This window comes from Octopus sinensis, linkage group LG14, assembly GCF_006345805.1.
Source record: "Octopus sinensis linkage group LG14, ASM634580v1, whole genome shotgun sequence".
Lineage (NCBI taxonomy): Eukaryota > Metazoa > Mollusca > Cephalopoda > Octopoda > Octopodidae > Octopus > Octopus sinensis.
In genome coordinates, this window is record NC_043010.1 from 68,133,905 (window position 1) to 68,157,036 (window position 23,132).

Genomic DNA, 23,132 nt, shown 5'->3' on the forward strand with positions numbered 1-23,132 from the left:
GAATTAAAAAAATCAAAGTGCTTACTTTTATATTCAGAGTTAGTATATGAAGTACCGTGTGGTTAGGAAGTTCATTTTCCATTCATACGATTTGAGGTTCAATCCCACTCAGCAGTATATCTTGTGTTATAGCCCTGGGTTGACTAAAGCCTTGTGAGTGGATTTGTTTGATGGAAACTGTACCTGTCTCTATGTTTGTTTATATTTGTCCTTCTCTGGAAATCATGAGCTACAAGCAGAAATGATGTTGTCATTTCTCTTACCAACAAATTCTCTGCTGGTTTTGTTCCTTTGAAGCTGTAGAATAAGAAACATCTTACTTGAAAAACGGGTATTGGTCAGTGCCATATGTTCTTTTCTACTCTAGGTACAAAGTTGAGCATGAAAGACAGAATACTTTCTGAAATATAGAGTGGAACACAACCCACACGATGTGTGTTTATTGCTCCTCTTGACTGCCATTCTTCAACTCTACTTGGATTTTGGTGTAGGATAAAGACAAGTGCTTTTATTTAATAGTTTTTAAAGCACAATAATAATAACTTTAATCTTATTGAATTCAGAAGCAAGCAAGCTACCAAGTGAGCAAGCTCTCCATTTATGTGTTTTAAAACAATGATATGATGGCAGTTTTGTTTTACTGCTGAGAGACAAAGCGAAATGTTTGCTTTATCTTGTTTTCAGTATATTTAATTATTTCCTCTCTAATTACCGTTAACCTCATATTTTGTTAATGCGATACCACAACTGGCTGACTCTGAAATGGAAACTTCAATAAATAATATAACCTGTTGTAGAGTATCCATTGATGTTGGCCACCACCACCGCTGCTTAACCAGTGGATATTTTAGAAGCAGCTCTAACCTATCTGGCATGTCAGTCAGGGTCATGTTCAACCAGGTCCCCACCTTGTCTGTATTATGGCATGGGACTGGTGGTGGTGGTGGTGGTGGTGTGGGTCATTTGATCTATACAGGAAGGGGGATTTGTACTGTTATATCGAACATGGCAGAAAGGTGATACTGAAATTTCTGCCGCTGACCCGTGTCTGATGTCCTGTTGTTTCAGTACATAATGAAATGATTTGCTAATTCTGAAATAGATTACAAAACCATAAGAGTTTTAGGAAATGGACAGAATTGTTGGACTGACCGACTTACTGGTCCAGTTCCAACTCACTGCTGCCTGGGGTCAATGCCAACCTTCCATCTTATCCTTTTGAGGTCAATAAAATAAGAGTTCTAGGTTTGTGAGTTATCAGTGTCAGACGGGATGTGTCATGGCATCTATTTTTAGCTCAGCGTATTCTCGAGTTCAAATCCATTATTCAGTGACTCTTTTTTCAAGAGGGGTGACCAATAGTACTAACCATATCTGGTAAGTTCACTGTCATCATGTCACTGTGGGCAAAGTTCATCATCCTCAGTTCACTGTTCAACGATGAGATATCCTGGATATATTTTCTTGGTGAACTTTCCTCATGGTGTACTTACAACTTACCTGTAATCAGTACCATCAGCAATTTGGTAAAAAGAAAAAATACCGAGAGTTTCTTTGGTTTGATCACAAGATCATCGAGTGCCATCCCACTGCTACCCTTTATGCAAAATAAGAATTTCTACTACAAGCAGAAAGGCATAAATTTTGGGGGTGGGAGAAGGGGTTAATTAAATCAACCTCAGTACTTGTATTTTTTTTTTTTTTTACTGTGGGGCGAATAAATGGGCCAGGGAAAATAAAAAGGGGGTTCTGCTAAATTCGAACTCAAAGAACCAATTTCTACCTAAAGGTTATCATAATCGCCATCATTATAATCATCATCATCTGTTTTCCATGCTGGCTTGAGTCGGACAGTTTGGCCAGAGCTGGCAAGCCAAAGAACTACACCAAGCTTCAGCCATCTGTTATATATTGGTTTCTATGGCTGGATGCCCTTCCTAATGCCAACCACTTTACAGAGTGTACTGGATACTTTTTACATGGCTCCAGCACAGGTGCTTTATATGTTGCACTGACGCAGGTGCCTTATATGTGGCACCAGCTCAGGTACTTTTTACGTGGCACCCGCACAGGTTAAGAGCCTTTTTATCATTTCCTCATCCTTCATGTAATTATATCTAATTTAAGCACAAGGCCAACAGTTTTGAGGAGAGGGGCCTGTTGATTACATTGGCCCTATTACATGCCTGATACTTTTTTTTTTTTATTGACCATAGAAAGATGATTTGCCAAGTTGGCCCCAGTGTATTTTGAAATCAAAAGGGAAAATCAAAGGGTTGAAAATCACTGGGAGTTATATGTCGAAATGGTGGGGTGGGGGTTTGGGATTTGACTTCTGTTTTCAGCAAGTCAAGCAACTGATAAGAAGTCTAATTGATGATTTGAATTTTGTTTTGTTTTTTTAACTCAGTCATTCACCTCCGATTGAACAAAACTATGATCAAAGACATTTCAGCTGTGACCATCCCATCTTTTCCTTCTTACATGCAAGGAATCCAGAATCACATTCAACATGTTTTTCCTAGCACTATGAGGGTAGTGGATGGGGTGGGAGATGAGTCGGAAGATTGGACTGCTATTTCTAGCAGGTTGAGCGATCACGTAGACAACTCAATCATTGCTCTGCATGTATTTTGTTAGTAGGACTGGTGGGGGAAACATGGAGAGAATAAAATTCTATGCCATCACCATGATTACCATGCAACATGTAATGCAAGAACTCCTGCAGAATAGCTGCATCGCATTCAGGCACCACTTTATTATGCAGTGTGCATACGATAAAACGTGTCGACTGAGACACAAACTTGACAAAAACAAGAAAACCAACCAACCAAGCAACTGAACTGCTGTCTCATATAGTCTTTATATATTACTATATTTAAAACTCTTGAATATTTCGGTTTAAGGCAGGTTTAGATTACAAGAGAGAGAGAAAAAGATGAGGAGGTAGTGGTGGTGGTGGTGGTGGTGGTGGCGGAGGCTTGCAGTAAAGACGTGCGTATGTGATGCTAAGTACTGCCATGTACGATACAGGAAATATTAGCTTTTTATAAACAGAGCGTACGTCATATCCTCTTCTCTCTGAATGCATAAGAAGCCGGGTCTACTAGACATAATTTCAAAAATGCGAAATAAAAGTAATTTTTGACCTTAACACACAATTCTCTATGATTTTGTGCCCCGACTGTGTGCCACAGCCTACCAAGTGTATCTTGCCTACCAATCTGTTAGGTGTTATGTTACGTTAGACTATATCTGTGATATGGGTTATAAAACAGGATTCAAAATATGTGTGTGTGTGTATGTGTGTGTTCTTTTTAACTTTTGTTTCAGTCGTTGAACTGTGGCCATGCTGGGGCACTGCCTTGATGGGTTTAGTCAAAGAAATCGACCCCAGTATTTACTCTATTACTTTTTTACTTGTTTCAGTCATTTTACTGAGGCCATGCTGGAGCACCGCCTTTAGTCGAAGAAATCAACACCAGGGCTTATTCTTTGTAAGCCTAGTACTTATTCTATCGGTTTCTTTTGCCTAACTGCTAAGTTACGGTAATGTAAACACACCAGCATCAGTTGTCAAGTGATGTTGGGGGACAGACACAGACGCACAAACATACACACACACACACACACACACACACACACACAAATATATACATATATACGACGGGCTTCTTTCAGTTTCTGTCTACCAAATCCACTCACAAGGCTTTGGTTGGCCCGAGGCTATAGTAGAAGACACTTGCCCAAGGTGCCTCGCAGTGGGACTGAACCCAGAACTATGTAGTTTGTAAGCAAGCTACTTACCACACAGCCACGCCTTAATTTTTTTGTTTTAAAGCCTGGTACTTATTTCATCAGACTCTTTTGCTGAACCACTCAGTTATGGGACATAAGCAAACCAACACTAGTTGTCAAGTGGTGGAGGACAAACACGCACACACACGCACGCACGTACGCACACATGTATGTGTGCCTCTTTCTCACAGTGTGTGTGTGTGCCCATATTGTGGGCTTCTTTCAGTCTCTGTCTACCAAATCCACTCAAAAGAGTTTGGTCAGCCTGGGGCTATAATAGAAGACATTTGCCCCAAAATGCCATGCAGTGGGACTGAACCCAAGATCACAAGGTTTGGAAGTAAGTTTCTTAACTGCAACCATGCCTGCACATTTACACAACCTGAAGAGAAAGGAAACAAATGAAATGATTAAATACTTGTAGAGTTTCTTTTGAAGAAAGAAAGAAACTAAGAAGCAATGGAAGGAATATTCTACTTTGAATATAGGTGCTGGCTTGGTTGTGTGGTTGAGAAGCTTGCTTTGTAGCCAAACAGTTTTGGGTTCAGTCCCACTGAACTGCACCTTGAGCAAGTATATTCTGTTGTAACCCTGGGCCAACCAGTTTCCTTGTGAGTGAATTTGGTAGATGGAAACTGTGTGGAAACCTGTTGTGTTTGTTTGCCCCCCCTGCTGCCCTACAGCCCTATAGCTGATGTTGGTTTGTTTCCATACCTGTAAATTAACACTTCAGCAGAAGCGACTGAAGTACCAATCTTAAAATATAAGCATTGGGGTGTGACCTGAAATAATAATAATAATAATAATAATAATGATGATGATAATAACAACATCGAAAAATACCTTAGGAATGGGAGCCCAGGTTTGAAATTTCCCCAAGACACCTGAAATGCTGTGTTAACAAACAAGATGAGGATAAATAGCTGTCAATTGTAAATAATGTAAATAATGTAAATAATGTACATAATTCCTCATCTCTTAAATATAGAACTGTATGCTGATGTATGTTCATGTATCTAAGAAAGTGGTATTTTCATCATTAGTTACAAGTGCAGACGTGATATTCCAGAAAGAGGCCACTGCAGAAGCTTCTAGTTGATGGACAGATTAAATTGTGGAAGTAAAAGAGAGCATTTATAGCACAACTGAATGGAATAAGACTTAGCTTAGATGAGACCTGATTTGAGGAGATTGTGCTTGAACATGGTGCCAGTAATATGATCGTCATGATAGTAGTAAGACAATGACAGAAGTTCTTAGCAACAATCAAGCCACTATAATTAGCATTTGTTGGCCTAGAGAAGGCCTTTGGTAGAGTACTCTGCTCTGTAAATAAGTGGTTAAGAAAACCAAGTGTCGATGAAAGGCCTGTGAGAGCCATGCATGCTGTTAGCTAGGTGAGGTTTAGCTATGAGTTCTGTGAAGAATTTGGCATACAGATGGATGTCCAACAGGGCTTAGGTTTCATCCCATCCCCTGTTTCTATAGTTCTCCAGGCTATAACTGGGCTTTGGGATCAGCTGCAGGCAAAGTTTTATAATTAAGAAGCTTGCTTTGCAATCATATATTGGGTGCTGTCCCACTGTGCAGCATCTTGGGCAAGACTCTGATAAGCTCAGGGTGACCAATGTCTTGTGAGTGAATTTTGTCAATGGAAACTGTGTGGAAGCCTTCTGCACACACACACATATATATATATATCACCTTGATCATCTTGACCGACCAGTCCGTTGGGCGTCCATTTGACACCGCTGGTCACAGCACGCTGTCCACTCCTCTCTGGATCGCACCTTTCTCATCCACGTGATCCCATTCGTTGTCCTGAAATCGTAACTCCACCATCGTGGAGGCCTTCCAGCTGGTCGTTTCCGCTTGCGCATATATATATATCTTAGAGTTGTATAGTTTGCATGAAGCATATGTATAAATGTTTCTATTTTTTTTATAAAGCCAAAATAATGCAAATTATAATAAATATTGAAATACAAGGTGGAAGTACAAACCATTGACTTGTACTATGTTTTATAACTTGCATTATTTTCACTCTATTAAAAAGTAATAATTAAAAACAAATGTATATATGTGTCTGTTTGCACACCCACCCATTATTGCTTAACGACTGTTGTTGGTTTGTTCATATCCCTGTAACTTATCAATTTGACGAAAGAGACTGATAAGGATAAGTACTAAATTTCTAAGTACCAGGGTTCGTCTGTCCACCTGAACCATTCAAGGTGGTGCCCCAGCATGACCACAGTCCAATGACTGAAACGAGTAAAGGAATAATAAAAGAGAAGAGAATGCCGGTGACCTAGGTTTGAAAGCTGAATCTGCCAAACTGTTAAAGATTTTTCTAAATATGAAAGCCAAGGCCTAGAATTAGAACCTAGCGAAGGTAAAAAAAAATTACTCGTCAGCAGGAAAGAAGCCAAGACTCTACATCCTATCTGTGAAGCAGCTGTGTTTGCTATGTAGGAAAAGAACTTGGTAGGAATGCTGTGTGGTGTATACTCAGTGTGAACTGTGGGTGAGGAAGAGGTGCAGTGAGGTTACTGATAATTAATGATAGTTATGTAATGAACAATTGATTATTCTCCTTGAATGTATGTTCTTTTACGTGTGTCAGTCATTTGGCAGTGGCCATGCTGGAGCACCACTTTAAATGGTTTTAGTTGAAGAGCTCAACCCCAGGACTTAACTGTTTGTAAGCCTGGTACTTATTCTATCTGTCTCTTTTGCTGAACTGCTAAGTTACAGGGATGGAAATACACCAACATCAGTTGTCAAGTGATAGTGGGGGAAAAAACACACACAGTGGGCTTCTTTCAGTTTCCGTCTTGTGATAGTGGGAGAAAACACACACACAGTGGGCTTCTTTCAGTTTCCGTCTATCTGTTTCACTCACAAGGCTTTTGTCGGATTGTGGCTATAGTAGATGACACTTGCTGAAGGTGCTGTCCTATGGGACTGAACCCAAAACTCCATGATTGGGAAGCAAACTTCTAAACCACATTCAGATGTGTTTTGCATGTAAATCTTATAGGATATCATATATGAAGTTCTCTTTTTGGTTCGGATGAATGACAGGATGACACTTCATTGTCAAAAATCACAAGAAACCCTAAAATCTTTAAAAATGTACCCCACTTTTCTTAACCCTCCTTTTGTTCTTTGCCCCTTTCCTGCTATCATTTACTTCTGAAGTTCTTTTTTTTTTTTTTTAATTTCCAAATGCTTGGGTTGGGTGTTTTTCGTTGACATATTTATGTTGGTCTTATTTCAAGGAATGTTTGATTCTACACTTTTAGTGGACATGATGAGGTGTGTGTGTTTCTCTTTTTATGTTCATTTTCCTCTATTTCTCGCCCCCCCACCTCTTACTCCCTATCTCACTCACCTTGTTTCTCCACCCTCACCTCTTCCAGTTCACTTCCTACCCCCATCTTTCACTAACACTTTTCCTCTCAATTTTTCTTTCCCTCTCTTTCTCTCTCTCTACTTCTATCATCTGTGATGTTCATCTCTCCCTCTCTTTTTCTCTGCTTTTCTCTCACCCCCTCTCTCTCTTTCCCCCTCTCTCATCTGTAATGTTCATCTGCCCCCATCTCTGTCTACATTCCTATCATGCCACACATTTTCCTCCACCCAGTTCTCTCTAATTATGTTTATTTACCCAAAACTGTTACTATAACCTGATCATGTCTTTTATATATCAAACATGTCTTCTTACTGCAACCTTTGACATGCCTTCATATCTCAAACTAAAATTCCCTTTATAGTAGAGAGAGAGCTTGGGTGGGAAGTCGCTGCCTGTCCCCCACTCTCACCCTTCACCTCCCCTAAATATATATATATGGGACCTTGAAGACTGCTATAATGCAAGAAAGTATACTAGTCCCCTAATATTTGATATTCAACATTTCATCTATTCAATAAGACAATCAATACTTCAGTTCATTTTACTATATATATACTATTTATTCCATATATTCTATATTCTACATTAATATTATAAAGAATATAAATAAAACATAAAAAACAGAGTTGGAATTTCTTTGAATAATATATATATACATATATATAATTTAATGGTAGTCTCTTGATCTGAGGGAGAGAGAGTTCCACACTCTTTTTGCTAAACAGTCTGATCAACTGTTTGTGCTCCCTCCAACAAATTGACATTGCTTGTACAGATGCATGGTGTATTACACATCACATGTTGGAGTGATCATAGAGGAAATGCACATATGCATGCATGCACAGAAATATACCGAGAGAGAGAACAAGAGAAATATTGAAACATCTGATGCCTAAATAAGTTGGTGTCAGATCAGCAATGCCAAATGGGCAATGCCAAAACAGCTGTGCCCAAATGTCTCATTCCATCCACACTCCCATGATTTCTTTGTAGTTGTCTCAGCTAGCAGTAGTGACATCATCATACCAATTGTAATACACGCCTAAAGCCAGGTGAATTTGTATACTGGGAACCAAGGTGTGATGGACACAGGAATGATACATTATCAGTTATGGTATTCAGTTGATTCTGTCTTAACTACACTATTAACTTGGCATTTTTACTCACTGTTTTCCACGTTAAGGCAATTGGTGTTGAAGAAGCTGGTCTGTAATTTACTGGTATTGTAACGAGGCATGATGATGATATGTATAAAGTTTTGAGTCTTCTCCTGTTAATAATAACCTGTAACCTTTGACCTCTTGTGAAGTCAAGCCTTCACCTCTTCAGCATTCAGATTTCATTGGTCAACTGTAATGCTTATGTATTCCTATTGTTCTGTATATTATCTTGTAACCTTGAGATTTTGATGATGTGATTTGTACATTTTTAGAATTACATTGTAGGGTAAGTGTGAAAGACAGGATCTGGTTGGTTTGCACCTAAAAATAGGTAGAATGTTTGAGTCAAATACAACTGGTTTAAATGCTAAAGTGTTATCAACAACATATTATCTTTTTTAATTTTACATCATCATTATTATTATTATTATTTATTTATTTTTATTTTTCAGGACACCGACTTGCAACAGAAAATTGATCATGAAATCAAAATGAGAGAAGGGACCACCAAACTATTGGCTGCAGCCAAAAACCCAAGCCAGAAGCTGGAAGCATCAAAGAATCTGATTACAACTAACTCTCGTATCATCAATTACATGAGAGAGCTACAGCGACGCACTACTGCTGAAGTAATGGGGAAAACTTTGTAAGTAGTCTCTGAATCCCTGATACCTCACAACTCATTTCATATCCTCACTTTGCTTTCTCTGTCTTAGTCTCTGATATTTCCAAATATTTCAGCCTCAGGGTTTATGATCTGTAGGAAATTTTGGTCTTGGCAGGGCACTATGGTCTTTTGGTGGATTAAGTATTATTGGTAGGATTTTGGTCTTTGGAACATCATTGTTTTGGGGGATATTTTGCCTTTGGTGGATTATGACAAACAAGGTTGTTCATTTCCAAGTCTTCCATGAAAAACATTTGGCCTTGGAGAAATATTACCTTGTTTGGAAACAGGGGAGGGTTGGCAACAGGATGGGTGTGGTCTTTTGGTGGATTAAGTATTATTATTGGTAGGATTTTGGTCTCTGGAACATCATTGTTTTGGGGGATATTTTGGCCTTTGGTGGATTATGACAAACAAGGTTGTTCATTTCCAAGTCTTCCATGAAAAACATTTGGCTTTGGAGAAATATTACCTTGCTTGGAAACAGGGGAGGGTTGGCCACAGGATGGGTGTAGGGCTATAGGGAGTAAATATGAAGGCCTTATCACCACAGCTGCTAAATTTCAAAGCCTCTAGTGTCCATCCTCTCTGTAGAAAGACAAGAATCCAGATGTTTAATTTTAAAAAAAATTTTTTATTTCATTCCTGATTGCAAATTTCGTCTGACCCATACAAGTATAAAACAGTAGACATTAAATGATGATACTAAATTTGATTAAGGGCTATTTTTGTACTGAATTACTGAATTAATTTTTGTTTACTGTCATTTGCAATTTGTCTTTATCTGTTTCATCTGTCAGGTGCGTCGAAGGAAACCAAACCCCTTGTAAAAGCCAGGTGAGCGTTTCAGGTAAGTTACTCTTTCCCTTTTATTTTTACTACTTCCTACAACTTCCTTCCTTTTCAGCCATTGATAGTTCATTAATACTGATTATAACTGGTGTCGTTCAGCTTTATTTACTCCACCTGTGCATTAAATAGGTTGTTTCAGGTGTGATCACATAGTTTTCCTGTGTCCACCCACTATGACTAATCTTTGTTCATCTGTGACCATCCTATCTTCATTTCATATATCCAAAACTAAGTCACTGAGCACATTCTTACTATTAAGATAATATATATGAAACTAGAAAATGATTTGACTACTAGTTTTACCAACTAGCTCAACCACATAGAAGTCCATCATTGGTTTGATAAACAGCTAGTTTATAAGTGTATACTGCAATAAACATATATTTTCTCTCAATTTTTCCCTACTACCTCCCTTTTTTTTTTCCTGACACAGACTCACATCCTTAACCCTTTCGTTACTGTATTTCTATTGAGAAGCTCTGTGTTTCTTTCATTTACTTTAAATATAACAAAAAATTTAATAAAATAACGTAGTTATCACTCAGCTGGTGTTAGGAACATAAATTGTGACTAAGGTTTGGTGGAAGATTTTAATACAAAACTTATGAAAACAAGACATTTGTACTCAGAGCCAGAGCTGGTTTCAGCCGGGTTCGTAACTAAAGGGTTAAAGTCAGTTTCTTTCGTTTTCACAGCAGACTAAAAGTTCTGCAGCTTGAAGCATTTTTCTTGAAGAAAAATAAATAACAGTGATTTTTATGTACTTTGAGGAGTGAAAAATTCAATGGATTTCATACTTCCTGGTATACAAGACAACATAGTATATAGTGTAAACATGTTGTGTAAACATTCAAACATTGTCGCTATCTTTTCAAGTCCTGCTGCGTTTCACATGGAATTTTTGGCCTGAAAAATTCAACTTATATACTCCAAAACATAGTGCTTGCTTTTTTTCGAAGAGGCCTTATCACCACAGCTGCTAAATTTCAAATTTTTTTCCCAGTTTTCACAACGATAGTATAAAAGCCTCTAGTGTCCATCCTCTCTGAAGAAAGACAAGAATCCAGATGTTTAATTAAATTTTTTTTTTATTTCATTCCTCATTGCAAATCTGAAATTTATGTTTCTTTTACACTTTTATAGATTAATTTCCAATAATGATTCAAACCATCAATAGTGTTCTCAAATTCTGTATTTTACCAACATACAGTGCCTTTGCTTGTATTTACTATTTTATTTAATACTGACACAGACCACCACTGATCTACAAATTCTTGTGAATATTGTTATTCATGTACTTTAAGGCAGCTAGCTGGCTGAATTGCCAGCAAGTTGGACAACGTGCTTAGTGGTATTTCTTCCGGCACTTTGTCATCTGATTTTACATCTTACCATGATTGACTTTGTCGTTCATCCTTTTGGGGTTGATAAAGTAAGTACCAGTTGGGTACTGGTGTCGATGTAGTCGACTATCCCCCACTTTACAAAATTGCTGGCCTTTTGCTGACATTTTAAACTATTCTTATCAGTGTACTTTAATTAATCACATCACTTGATTAAACACACTTTCCTTTGGAACAGTGGCTCTCTATATAAAGCCATAAACAATAGCATATAAATGTTGGGCTGAAAAACTGTTTTGGATAGAAAATGTCAAAGGCTGCCTGTAGGATATGAACCCACATCTCCTGTGCATATGACAGGTGTTCTACCAATGGACCAAAGCAGTCTTCTGAATTTCTATCCGTTTATAAAACTTTATTCTTATCAACGAGAATTGTAAAGCCATTGATGTGAGGAGTTTTATAAGCTTTCAAGAGAAAGGGAAATTATTCTTCTTTGGAACAGTGAATCTCAAGAAAAAAAAACACGAGTTATTTAAACTCTTTCACAAACCTTTCCATGCTAGGTTGGCTGCGTAGACATGTGTTTTAGTTTGAGCGACTAATTTTACAGCTGAATGCTCTTCTTCTCAATAAGCCCTCAACTGTGAAATTATAATTGAGACTGCTTGGTTCATGTAACTTATAAAAATGTATCAAAGTTGTCATGTTCCTGAGCTCAACAGACTAGCACCCCAACCACAACTTTTCGCCTTCTGTACTTTGTTGGTAATAATATCCCCCTGCCTCGTTAGATTTTCATTATAAGGATTTTTTTAATATTAGTTGAACTCCATGCATTTAATCAAATGTTATAGTAAGTGAAGTAATGATCCATGTACAAATTGTGATTATTATGCAGTATTGTCTCAAATAGTTCTGGATTCAGTTCTAGTGTGTGGCACCTCAGTAAGTGTCTGCTACTAAAGTCCTAGGCTGATCAAAGCCTTGTGAGTGGATTTGATAGGCAGAAACTGAAAGAGCCTGCTCTGTGTGTGTGTGTGTGTGTGTGTGTGTGTGTGTGTGAGTGAGAGAGAGAGAGAGAGAGAGATAGCATGTGCGTGCATTCACAAAAATATTAAGATGTGAAAATGAATTGAACCGGCTTTATTGCATATCACTATAATTGTTTAAATGTATTATTACAAGTTGTTCGTTGCTGAATGTTACATATGTTACCACACAGCCACTCCTGCGCCTATATGTAAGTAGCTTGCTTACCAACTACATGGTTCTGGGTTCAGTCCCACTGCGTGGCACATTGGGCAAGTGTCTTCTACTATAGCCTCAGGCCGACCAAAGCCTTGTGAGTGGATGTGGTAGACGGAAACTGAAAGAAGCCCATCGTATATATATGTGTGTGTGTATGTTTGTGTGTCTGTGTTTGTACCCCCTAGCATCGCTTGACAACTGATGCTGGTGTGTTTACGTCCCCGTAACCTAACGGTTTGGCAAAAGAGACCGATAGTATAAGTACTAGGCTTACAAAGAATAAGTCCTGGGGGTCGATTTCCTCGACTAAAGGCGGTGCTCCAGCATGGCCACAGTCAAATAACTAAAACAAGTATAGGAGTATGTTATAGACAACATTGCATTAATATCACTCATCAAAAGTAGCATATGCTTCTCTTTGGGTGAAAAATCAAAAGCTCTGAACATATTTGTGTGTTTGTGTATTTCTTTGTCTTGACATCTTGTGATAGTTGTACAAGTATCATTGTCATGCAAGCAAGAGTTCTTCGTTTCCAATATTCTGCATGATGTCTGGCCATAGAGAAATACTATCCTTCTTGGAAACGGGTGAGGGCATCCAGCTGTAGAAATTGTACATATGCAGATAGTAGAGCTTGGCATATCCTCTGGCTTACTAGCACCTGTCAAACCGTCCAACACATGCCAGCATGGAAAGCAGACGTGAAGTCAGTGATGGTGACAGATTCATAACTTTGAAAGCTAATAATAACTGAAGCCGAGTTGGAGTCTGGCATTTTGTTACAGAGCTTTGTTGGTCATAGGCTTCCTTCTGTTTATTTCTTTAAAAGATTATATATTTTTTTACTCGGTTTATCTCTTTTAAAACTTCGTATATTTATTTGTTTCTGTTCTTGTTTTTCTTCTTCTCGATACAGATATCAGAATTCCTCTCATGTGGAAAGATACAGATCATTTCAAAAACAAGGGAGGTAAGTACTATAAATTTAACCAACTTGAGAATTACTTCCCTTTACGGAACACCCCCTCCCTTCCCTCTAAATTCAGTCACTCAAAACTACAACATTGAATAAAAGATGATACTTCCGTGCTTATACACATGTATTTGCATACGACTCTCTCTCTCTCTCTCTCTCTCTCTCTCTCCATGTGGCAAGAAGTTTGCTTCCTGACCACATGGCTTTTGGTTCAGTCCCACTTTGTGCCACCTTGGGCAAATGTCTTTTTACTATGACCCTGGGCTGAGTAAAGCCTTGTAAATACATATGGTATAGGAAACTGATAGAGACCTATGTGTGGGTGTATATATATATATCATAAATCCTCGAGTATGATCTGCATCCCCCCCCCCCAGTTTAAAGGTCAAAATCCCTAGTGCGTACTAAGCAATGTCCAAGTTTCTATTTTCTGTCCGACAATGTTTATTCAGACACATTTTGTGATGTCAGGCATGAAAATACCTTAAGCTAAGCCTGAAAGCAATGAAGTCATAAAAGAATCATTCATAACTTGCAGTAAGCAACATTTATTAAAATAAAAGTATTCAGAACACAGAATAACATGTAACAAAACAATTTGCAAACATATTTACATTCCCATATAACAGTTAAGAACATCACCATTATTGTATCATGCATGCGTGGAAGTGTTTGTTCGACTAGGTGCTGCTGGCTTAATTACGCATGACTTCAAGCTAGAGAAGGGGTGCATATTATACACAAGGTTTAGGTTTTTCAGAGGTACAGCCCCCTAAAAATTCCCTGTGTATTATACTTAAGGGCGGACTATACTCGAAGATTTATGGTATATATATATATGTGTTACTATCTCTATGCTTTGACAGTGCATTTGTAAACAATTGCCAATGTCATGCACATGGTGTCCTTCATTTCCAATATTCAGTGTAAGCATGTCTGACTATGGGGAAATATTACCTTACTTGGAAACAATTGAAGGTTGGTGACAGGAAGAGCATCTGGCTGTTAAAAAAAATCCACCTCAACATATTTCATGCATGCATGGAAAAGTAGATGTTGAAACAAGGATGGTGATTTATTTGTCAAATCCCACAAAGTTTAAAATTTTACCTTTCATCCTTCTACGAGATATTGGATAAATTAAAATGTACCAGTAAAATAAGAATTGATCATATGATCACTCCTCTTGAGCTTGTATTCAGCACCTGCAACATTCAGCTGGTACAACTAGAGCACTTTGCTCGGAACCGGAAAACCTGACACTCCCTCTGCAATGAAGGAGCTGCATACTTTGGACTAATCTGATATGAGATACTTGAGGAAAAGAGATGTCAACGTCATCTCTGACTCACCATCAGCATAATGGGCAACTTCCCTTGTCATCTGTATTCAAGGACATGCCATTCCAGGATCGGACTGTTTTCACATTTATCAACCCTCAAAATGTAGGGTAAGACTCTTAGAGGACAACATCGTTGTCAACATTGACAGACAGCTGTAAGCAAGTATGCTTCAGTAAAATACACATTGATCGTATGATAACTCCCCACCAAATCTAAAGATATAGGCGCAGAAGTGGCTGTGTGGTAAGTAGCTGGCTTACCAACCACATGGTTCCAGGTTCAGTCCCACTGTGTGGCACTTTGGCCAAGTGTCTTCTACTGTAGCCTCAGGCCGACCAAAGCGTTGTGAGTGGATTTGGTAGATAGAAACTGAAAGAAGTCTGTTGTATATATGTGTATATATACGTGTTTGTGTGTCTGTGTTTGTCCCCCCAACATCGCTTGACAACCGATGCTGCTGTGTTTACATCCCCGTAACTTAGCGGTTCGGCAAAAGAGACTGATAGAATAAGTACTAGGCTTACAAAGAATAAGTTCTGGGGTCGAGTTGCTCGACTAAAGGCGGTGCTCCAGCATGGCCGCAGTCAAATGACTGAAACAAGTAAAAGAGTAAAAGAATATGCACCCTATTTTCCAGCAGACAAGTCATTATAACTATGTAGTGTAAACATTCAAACATTGTTGCTACCTTTCCAAATCCTGTTGTATTTCACCTGGAATCTTTGGTCTTTCCAAGTTGTCTCGGTGTATAAGTCAACCTACCTTCCCTTGGCTGTAAATTTTAGTCTGAAAAGTTTAACTTGTATTCCTGTGCCAGAGCAGCCAGCTGGCTTCCATGCCAGTGGCACGTAAAAGGGCACCATTCCAGCGTGATTGTTACGAACGTCGTCTTACTGGCACCTGTGCCGGTGGTATGCGTAAAAAGATTCAAGTGAGGTCGTTGCCAGTACCACCTGACTGGCCCCCCGTACCGGTGGCACGTAAAAAGCACCCACTACACTCTCGGAGTGGTTGGCATTAGGAAGGGCATCCATCTAGCTGTAGAAACTCTGCCGGATCAAGATTGGAGCCTGGTGCAGCCATCTGGTTCACCAGCCCTCAGTCAAAATCATCCAACCCATGCTAGCATGGAAAGCGGACGTTAAACGACGACGATGATGATGATGATGATGATGATGACAGCAGGACCTTTGTTCCTGATTTAGAAATTATTAATTTCTGAATTATTTCCTCTCCCTCGTTTTGATTATTGTTGATGTTTTTTTCCTCTATTGTATTTTGCAGATCATCGTCGTTATGCTGTGTTTTGTTTGGTTAAAACTGGGAGCGAGATATACGATACCAGCTTGATATCAAATGTTGACCGTAGCATGACAGATATATCATTTGACGATGTCATTGTATTGTAAGTATATCTTTTGAGTTTTTTTGGGGGGGTTTTTTTTTTTTTTGTATCTTTTACTTGCTTCACTCATTGAACTGTGGCCATGCTGGGGCACAGCCATGAAGGGTTGCAGTTGGGGACAAATTAACCGTAGTACTTATTTCAAGTCTGGTACTTCTTTTCTATCAGTCTTTGCTGAACTGCTAAGTTACAGGGATGTAAACAAGCCTACAATGGTCATCATGTGGTAGTAACAGGGACAAAGAAAGACAAATACAGACATACACATGCAGTTTCACATACATACTTACACACACACACACACACACACACACACACACACACTCTCACATATTTATTTGTGTGTGTGACAGGCTTTGTGAAGGTGCATGGTATAGTGGTTAGGATATTTAGCTCATGATCTTAAGATTGCGTGTTCGATACCTGATGGCATAGAGCTAAGAAAGTTCTTGTATCCAGAAATGTTATTATACTGGGGTTGATACCTCCTCCTCTTCCTTTACAAATGTGAGAAACCATGACTTTGTGGCTGATTGAATAAAAACATCATATCTCTCTCTCTCTCTCTCTGTTTCACACTTTCTTTTCTTCTCTCTCTCTCTCTCTCTATCTATCTATCTATCTATCTATCTATCTATCTATCTACCTCTCAAACACAAAGCCTCTCCTTCATTGGTGTCCCATTTCATTCGCTCCCTCTATCATTCCAGTTCTCTTTCTCTCTCTCTCTCTTCCCCACCCACCCTACATTTCACCCCCACCCCTTTTATACTCTACTGCTTTCATTTTCACCCTATGCCGCCACTATAAAACTTCCTAGCCCCCAACATGCACCTCACCCACCCTATTATTGTATATTTCAGTGACAATGTCCCTTGTAACTTTGAATGTACCCTAGAGGTCTACTGTCACAAATTACACGAAGACCTCACCATTGCTAGCACACCAAAGAAAATCAGAAAGAAGTTTAATGATTTCTCAGGCTCTGTCGGACGAAACGTTGGCAAGAGGTTATCTGGATTGGTAAGTCCACCTTGTCATATTCTCTCTCTCTCTCTCTCTCTCTCTTTGCTATGTGTGGATATTGTAGCGTGTGTGTGTGTGTGTGTGTGTGTGGTAAAGGTTATCTGATTATGCACGTGTTGTTTCTGAATTTGTCTGAACGTGAGTGGTTTTTCCAGTGTGATTATGGGTATGTAGTTGCCCTGGTGTACGTTATGTTACGTCTGTTTGTTTGGCTGTGTATCAAGGATGGATCTCCTGTTGTTCAATAGTGAGGCACTACTCACTCAGTCAGCTGAATCATCTCCTCCTGGTCTAACGGCTAACTGGCTGAGTATTCCATAGACATCATCATCACCATCTTCCATGTATGCATGGGTAGGACGGTTGACAGAAGCCAGCCAGGTAGAAAATTTACCCCAGGCTACCGTGTCTGTTTTGACAGGGATTTTATGGCTCTGATGTCCTTCCCAACACCAACCACTCTGTAGAGTGGACTCAATGCTTTTTATGTGGCACTAGCACAGGCAAAGTTTTGACAAGATTTTTACAGCTGTATGCCCTTCCAGATGCCAACCACATGACTGCGAACTGGAAGCTTTTAATGTAGCACCAGCACTGACAGGGTAACCAAGTAACTCACAAGACGTGTACCCTTAACATAAATCACAATTAAAATCGATGTGAACCCAATGTATCTTTATAAATTACAGATATGGCCTATCTGACAGGCTTCTGTGGAGTGTTTTTGGTAACCTAATTTCACTCCTAAGAGACAGGTTGGCTTGAGGCTATTGAAAATAACATTTTACCAAAAATGACACACATTGGGATTGAACCAAGGACCATGTGGTTGTGAAGTGAACTCCTTAACCATTTACCCATACTGTGCCTTGTGTATGAGTGTGTAGTTACACTTTCATGTGTATACAAGATATAATCAGCTCTGGCTGAGCAAGGTAAAAACCTGATAGTCATCACAGATTTCTCTTTCTCTTGTTCATTTATTAATTAGAATTTTCTTGTTATTTTTTGTTAATTGCTTCGTCTTTGTTCTATTGCAGAGTGATGCTGACATAATTGGTAACATGGTGCTGTGAGTAGTCACTTCTGATTTTCAAAATTTCACCCTTGTTTTTCTTATTGTTGTGTTTTGTTGAAGATATTTCAGTTATTGTTTCATTGACGTTTTGTTGTTACTCATTTTAAAATTTCATTGGGGTGCGGTTAGTCAATTACATTGACTCCCTCCCCGGTGCTCAACTGGTACTTATTTCGTCAATCCTTAAAGGATGGAAAGCAAAGATGGCCTTGGTGGAATTTGAACCTGGAACATAATGCTAGATAAAATGCTACTAATCATTTTCTCTGGTATACTCATGATTCTGCCAGCTTGCAGCCTTAATAATAAAGATAATAAAAATGATAATAATATTATTATTATTTATTCAAGGCACTGCCTAGAATTGAACTCGGAATTTTGGAGTTAGTAGCCTGCGCTCTTAACCACTACACTATGTGCCTGTGGGCAAAAATGATAATAATAATCTTTTCTACTGGAAGCACAAGGCCTCAAATTTGGGGGAAGGGATTAAGTCAATTACATTGATCCCAGTACGCAACTGGTACTTAATTTATCGACCCCGAAAAGATTGAAAACAAAGTTGACCTCAGCGGAATTTGAACTCGGAATGTAGCAGCAGATGAAATACTGCTAAGCATTTCACCCGGCATGCTAATGATTCTGCCAGCTCGCTGCCTTAATAATAATAATAATTTCAGATTTTTATGCAAGGCCAGCAATTTCAGAGTAAGGAGTTAAGTCGATTACATTGACCCCAGTGTTCAACTGGTACTTATTTTCTCAACCCTGAAAGGATAAATCGACCTCAGAAGAATTTGAACTCTGAACATACAGACGGATGAAATGCCGCTAAGCGTCTCATTCAGCATGTTAACAGCTCAGCCAGCTCATCACCTTAGTTATTAATAATAATAATAACAATGACAGTAATAATCATTTCTACTATAGGCACAAGGCCTGAAATTTTGGGTTAGGGGATCAGTTGATTACATTGACCCCAGTACTCAACTGGTACTTATTTCATTGAACCCTGAAAAGATTAAGGGCAAAGTCGACTTAGGTGGAATTTGAACTCATAATGTAAAGATAGATGAAATGCTGCAAGCATTTTACTGGGTGTGCTAATGATTCTGCCAGCTTACCAATTCCTCTTTTGAATAAATAATTGCTTAGTTTCCTGAAAGTCTTCTGACTTTGATGTTAAGATTCTGATGTTGGCAGTTTACTGGATCAGCTATCTGACTGAGTCCTTTGTCATTTCTTTTCCTTAGGGGCCCAAAGTTTGATTTGGTTACCACCAGTACTCTGTCCCTTTCTGATGCAGATGACACCGTACGAACATACGACTTAACCATGGAACCTACAGCAGGTGAGTCCCTAAGTTCATGAGTTCATGAGTTCATGAGTCCGTGAGTCCGTGAGTCCGTGAGTCCGTGAGTCTGTGAGTCCGTGAGTCTTTGAGTCAGTGAGTCTCTTATTGAATGATGGCTTGATCTTTATTTATTTTGAGTGAGGTTGAGCGTAAAGAGAGGTGGTTCTTGTTTTTTGGGTTTTTTTCCTCAAGTCTGCTATATACACTCTATCAATGTATTTTGCTGAATTGCTAAGTTACAGAAATATGAAGAAATAAACTCTTTTTGTCATGCGGTGGAGGGTGGGGAACACACACAATACACACACATATACACAAAAGGCTTCCATACAGTTTCTGCCCACCAAAGGCATTGGTCAGCCTGCAGGTCTACAGTATAAGGCACTTGCCCAAAGTGCTGCACAGTGGGATTGAACCGGAAACCATGGTGTTGCAAAATGTCTCTTAACCACATCACCATGTCTACACTTGCATGGATGCACATCTTGTAAGCATGCTTGTGGTCAAGAAGTTTGCTTTGCAATCATAAGGCCCAGGTTTCAATCCCGCTGCATGGCATCTTAGGCAAGTGTCTTTTACCATAGTCTTGGGTTAACCCATGGTTTATGATAATGCAATGAAATTGGGTAGATTGGAAACTGTGGGGAAGCCTTGTTGGAACTGTATCTGTAATCTAAAGGTCCAGTCTTGGTCACATATTGTGACCAAGACATATTCAACCTAAGAATTATGGTTAAAGGAACATGTCTGGAATACTTAGCCTCTTACAATTTGAATTTAACTCTTCAGCTTTTAAGCTAGTTATATCTCCTACAAATATTTCGCCTGTTTTATGTTCAAGTTGGCCAGATCCAACCTCTCACACCTGTTTCTTTATTACCCACAAGGGGCTAAACATAGAGTGGACAAACAAGGACAGACACACGGATTAAGTCGATTACATCGACCCCAGTGTGTAATTGGTACTTATTTAATCGACCCCTAAAGGATGAAAAGTAAAGTCTACCTTGGCAGAATTTGAACTCAGAACGTAGCAGCAGACGAAATACCGCTCAGCATTTCGACTAACGTGCTAACGATTCTGCCAGCTCGCCTCTCACACCTACCATGCAATGTCCTTCTAAAAATAAGCAATCACATTATGAAAATTTCAAAGCTGCAAGTTGATGCATGATCAATTCAAAACAATGGAGTAAATATGCATTACATTTGACAGAGTGAGCTGAATGCTAAAGGGTTAATGAGTATGAGCATTTTATCATCATCATCATGATCATCATTGTCGTTTAACGTTCGCTTTCCATGCTGGCATGGGTTGGACAGTTTGGCTGAGGACTGGTGAGCCAGACGCTGCACCAAGCTCAATCTGATCTGGCAAAGTTTCTACAACCGGATGCCCTTCCTAACGCCATACGATCAGCAAAATGGTGGAGATCTAAACTTGTAGCTTTAGACATATTGCGTTTGTGATTTACATACGCAATATATGATGCTCGATTATGACCACTATGTGATGTCAAGGCAAGATTGCACATACATATGTACGTGTGTGTATGTGTGTGTATATGCATATATATAATAGAATAAGAAATAGAAAGTCCTTGGTACAGCATTATATATATTTGAAAAAAAATGAATAGAAATGGCTTTTCTGATAATTTTTGTCCACTTTAATAATTGGATGTTCATAATCATTAGGTATAACACCTATTGACTTTATAATATGATGAGCTTCTTCCAGTTTCCATCAACCAGCTCCACTCACAAGGTTAAGTTGGTTGAGGGCTAGAGTAGAAGACATTTGCTGAAGATGCTCAAATATTCTGAGATCAGTTTTCACCAATTCCTCCCATGTCACCTTAGGTCTCCTTCTTTCACAGGTTCCATCTACTTAAATAGCTGTCATCTTACATCACATTCCAAAGCAGAACAGTCTTCTCTCTTGCTTACTTCATCCACATAGCCAAACCAAGCCAGTGTATATGTGTGTACACACAAACTCCTCTCTCTCTCTCTTATGCTGTATTAGGAGAGAGCAGTGTGATGACATACACCCGTAATACAAACAAGGTTTTGTTAAGAGCCTCGTTACAATATTTAGACTAGTTACCTTATGTGGCCACGAGACAAGCTGAAACAACAGAACCAGCTCTGACTTGGTGAGCAGGGATTAGCATTATAATGAGAAGATAAACTTTAGTCATGGCTGTTATGTTGATACAATGAAGGTGGATAGGTGAGATGCCAAGACCTGGAACAACCTGCCAATAGGCCAGCTATTGGTATCCTGTCATACTGGTGGCACCATCACCACCATCACCACCTCCTGCCTACGATTCATACCGAAACAAAAGCTAAAAGGTTTGACTCTTCCCCCACTACCATTACTTCTTCTACTACCACTACAACCATCCTCATAGGACTATGTGGATAACTCTAGGATAATGGTTACTTGATTGTTTAGCACCTGATAATCATTAATTACACTGGTTTGTTTTAAAAGAGTCTTCCAGCTGTGACCATCCCATATTTTCAGATAATGTATCTGTCTAGGAGCAGATTATCTGATGTGTTCCTTCATGTTTTTAAGATGGGTATGATTTGAAGTGGTCTTGGCTACTATTTCTAGCTTGGCGAATGTTGGTGGCCTTCCCCTCAGAGCAGTCATTGGCATCATGTAGAGGGGAGATTTGCAGGCATGGAGACTCTTGGTCTTCCTAAAATAAAAAAAATCTTGCTCTGCCCAATGCATACTTGTGCAGATACACAGGCAGCCTGCAGTGATGGAGGCTTTATTATGTGTGTGTGTGTGTATGTATGTACAGTTGTATGTGCTTATCTGGATAGATGTATGAGTGAGTATGAATGTTTGTATGCACAAATGTAAATGTATGTGCATGCAAACATATAGATATTTGTGTGTTCACTATTCTCTAAAAAAAAACCTCTTTTCTTCTTCTATTAATCTTTCAGATGGCAATATCTATGAATTACCGTTTTTTGGTCACTACTGCTGTCGGTTGGCTGTGTTACCACATTGCTTAACAAGGCCTGCAATGACTGGTCACCTCAATCTGTTGGTAAGGGAATCAACTCATCAGTTTTCCTGGATTTATGCTATCGTTCATATTGCTTTTTTTATTGGATGCTTTCTGAAGTGTCTACATTTCATTGTACTCTCTGTTTCTTTCAGTGCAAACTTCTATTTCTTGTCTTCTTTTACAGGTGGATAGAGAAAGGAACAAACAGAAGCGCTACTGGTGTGTACTGAAGAATTTGGAGCTGGCCTGCTTTGCTTCACCTCAGGATGAGAAAACTGCACGACCTCATCTCTGTATCCCTGTAACAAAAGTAAGAGAAAAGATTTGAGTTGGTCTTCAGATACTTTTACCTTTTACTAGTTTCATTCATTAGACTGCAGCCATGCTGGGGAAATGGTTTGAAAAGTTTAGTCAAACCG

The 23,132-nt window shown here is 39.0% G+C and overlaps 1 protein-coding gene across 5 annotated transcripts in view; it reads left to right on the top strand.

The window, feature by feature from the left end:
• Positions 1-23,132, top strand: part of LOC115218922 (rhotekin-2) — a 222,585-nt gene that overhangs the window by 195,140 nt on the left and 4,313 nt on the right. For all 5 annotated transcript variants that reach the window (XM_036509190.1, XM_029788935.2, XM_029788937.2 and 2 more), the window contains 9 exons: positions 8,829-9,022; positions 9,844-9,893; positions 13,407-13,460; positions 16,094-16,214; positions 17,078-17,237; positions 18,281-18,312; positions 19,572-19,669; positions 22,646-22,752; positions 22,898-23,023. In XM_036509190.1, the coding sequence (XP_036365083.1) occupies positions 8,829-9,022; positions 9,844-9,893; positions 13,407-13,460; positions 16,094-16,214; positions 17,078-17,237; positions 18,281-18,312; positions 19,572-19,669; positions 22,646-22,752; positions 22,898-23,023 (942 nt within the window). The remainder of the gene's footprint in view (positions 1-8,828; positions 9,023-9,843; positions 9,894-13,406; positions 13,461-16,093; positions 16,215-17,077; positions 17,238-18,280; positions 18,313-19,571; positions 19,670-22,645; positions 22,753-22,897; positions 23,024-23,132) is intronic.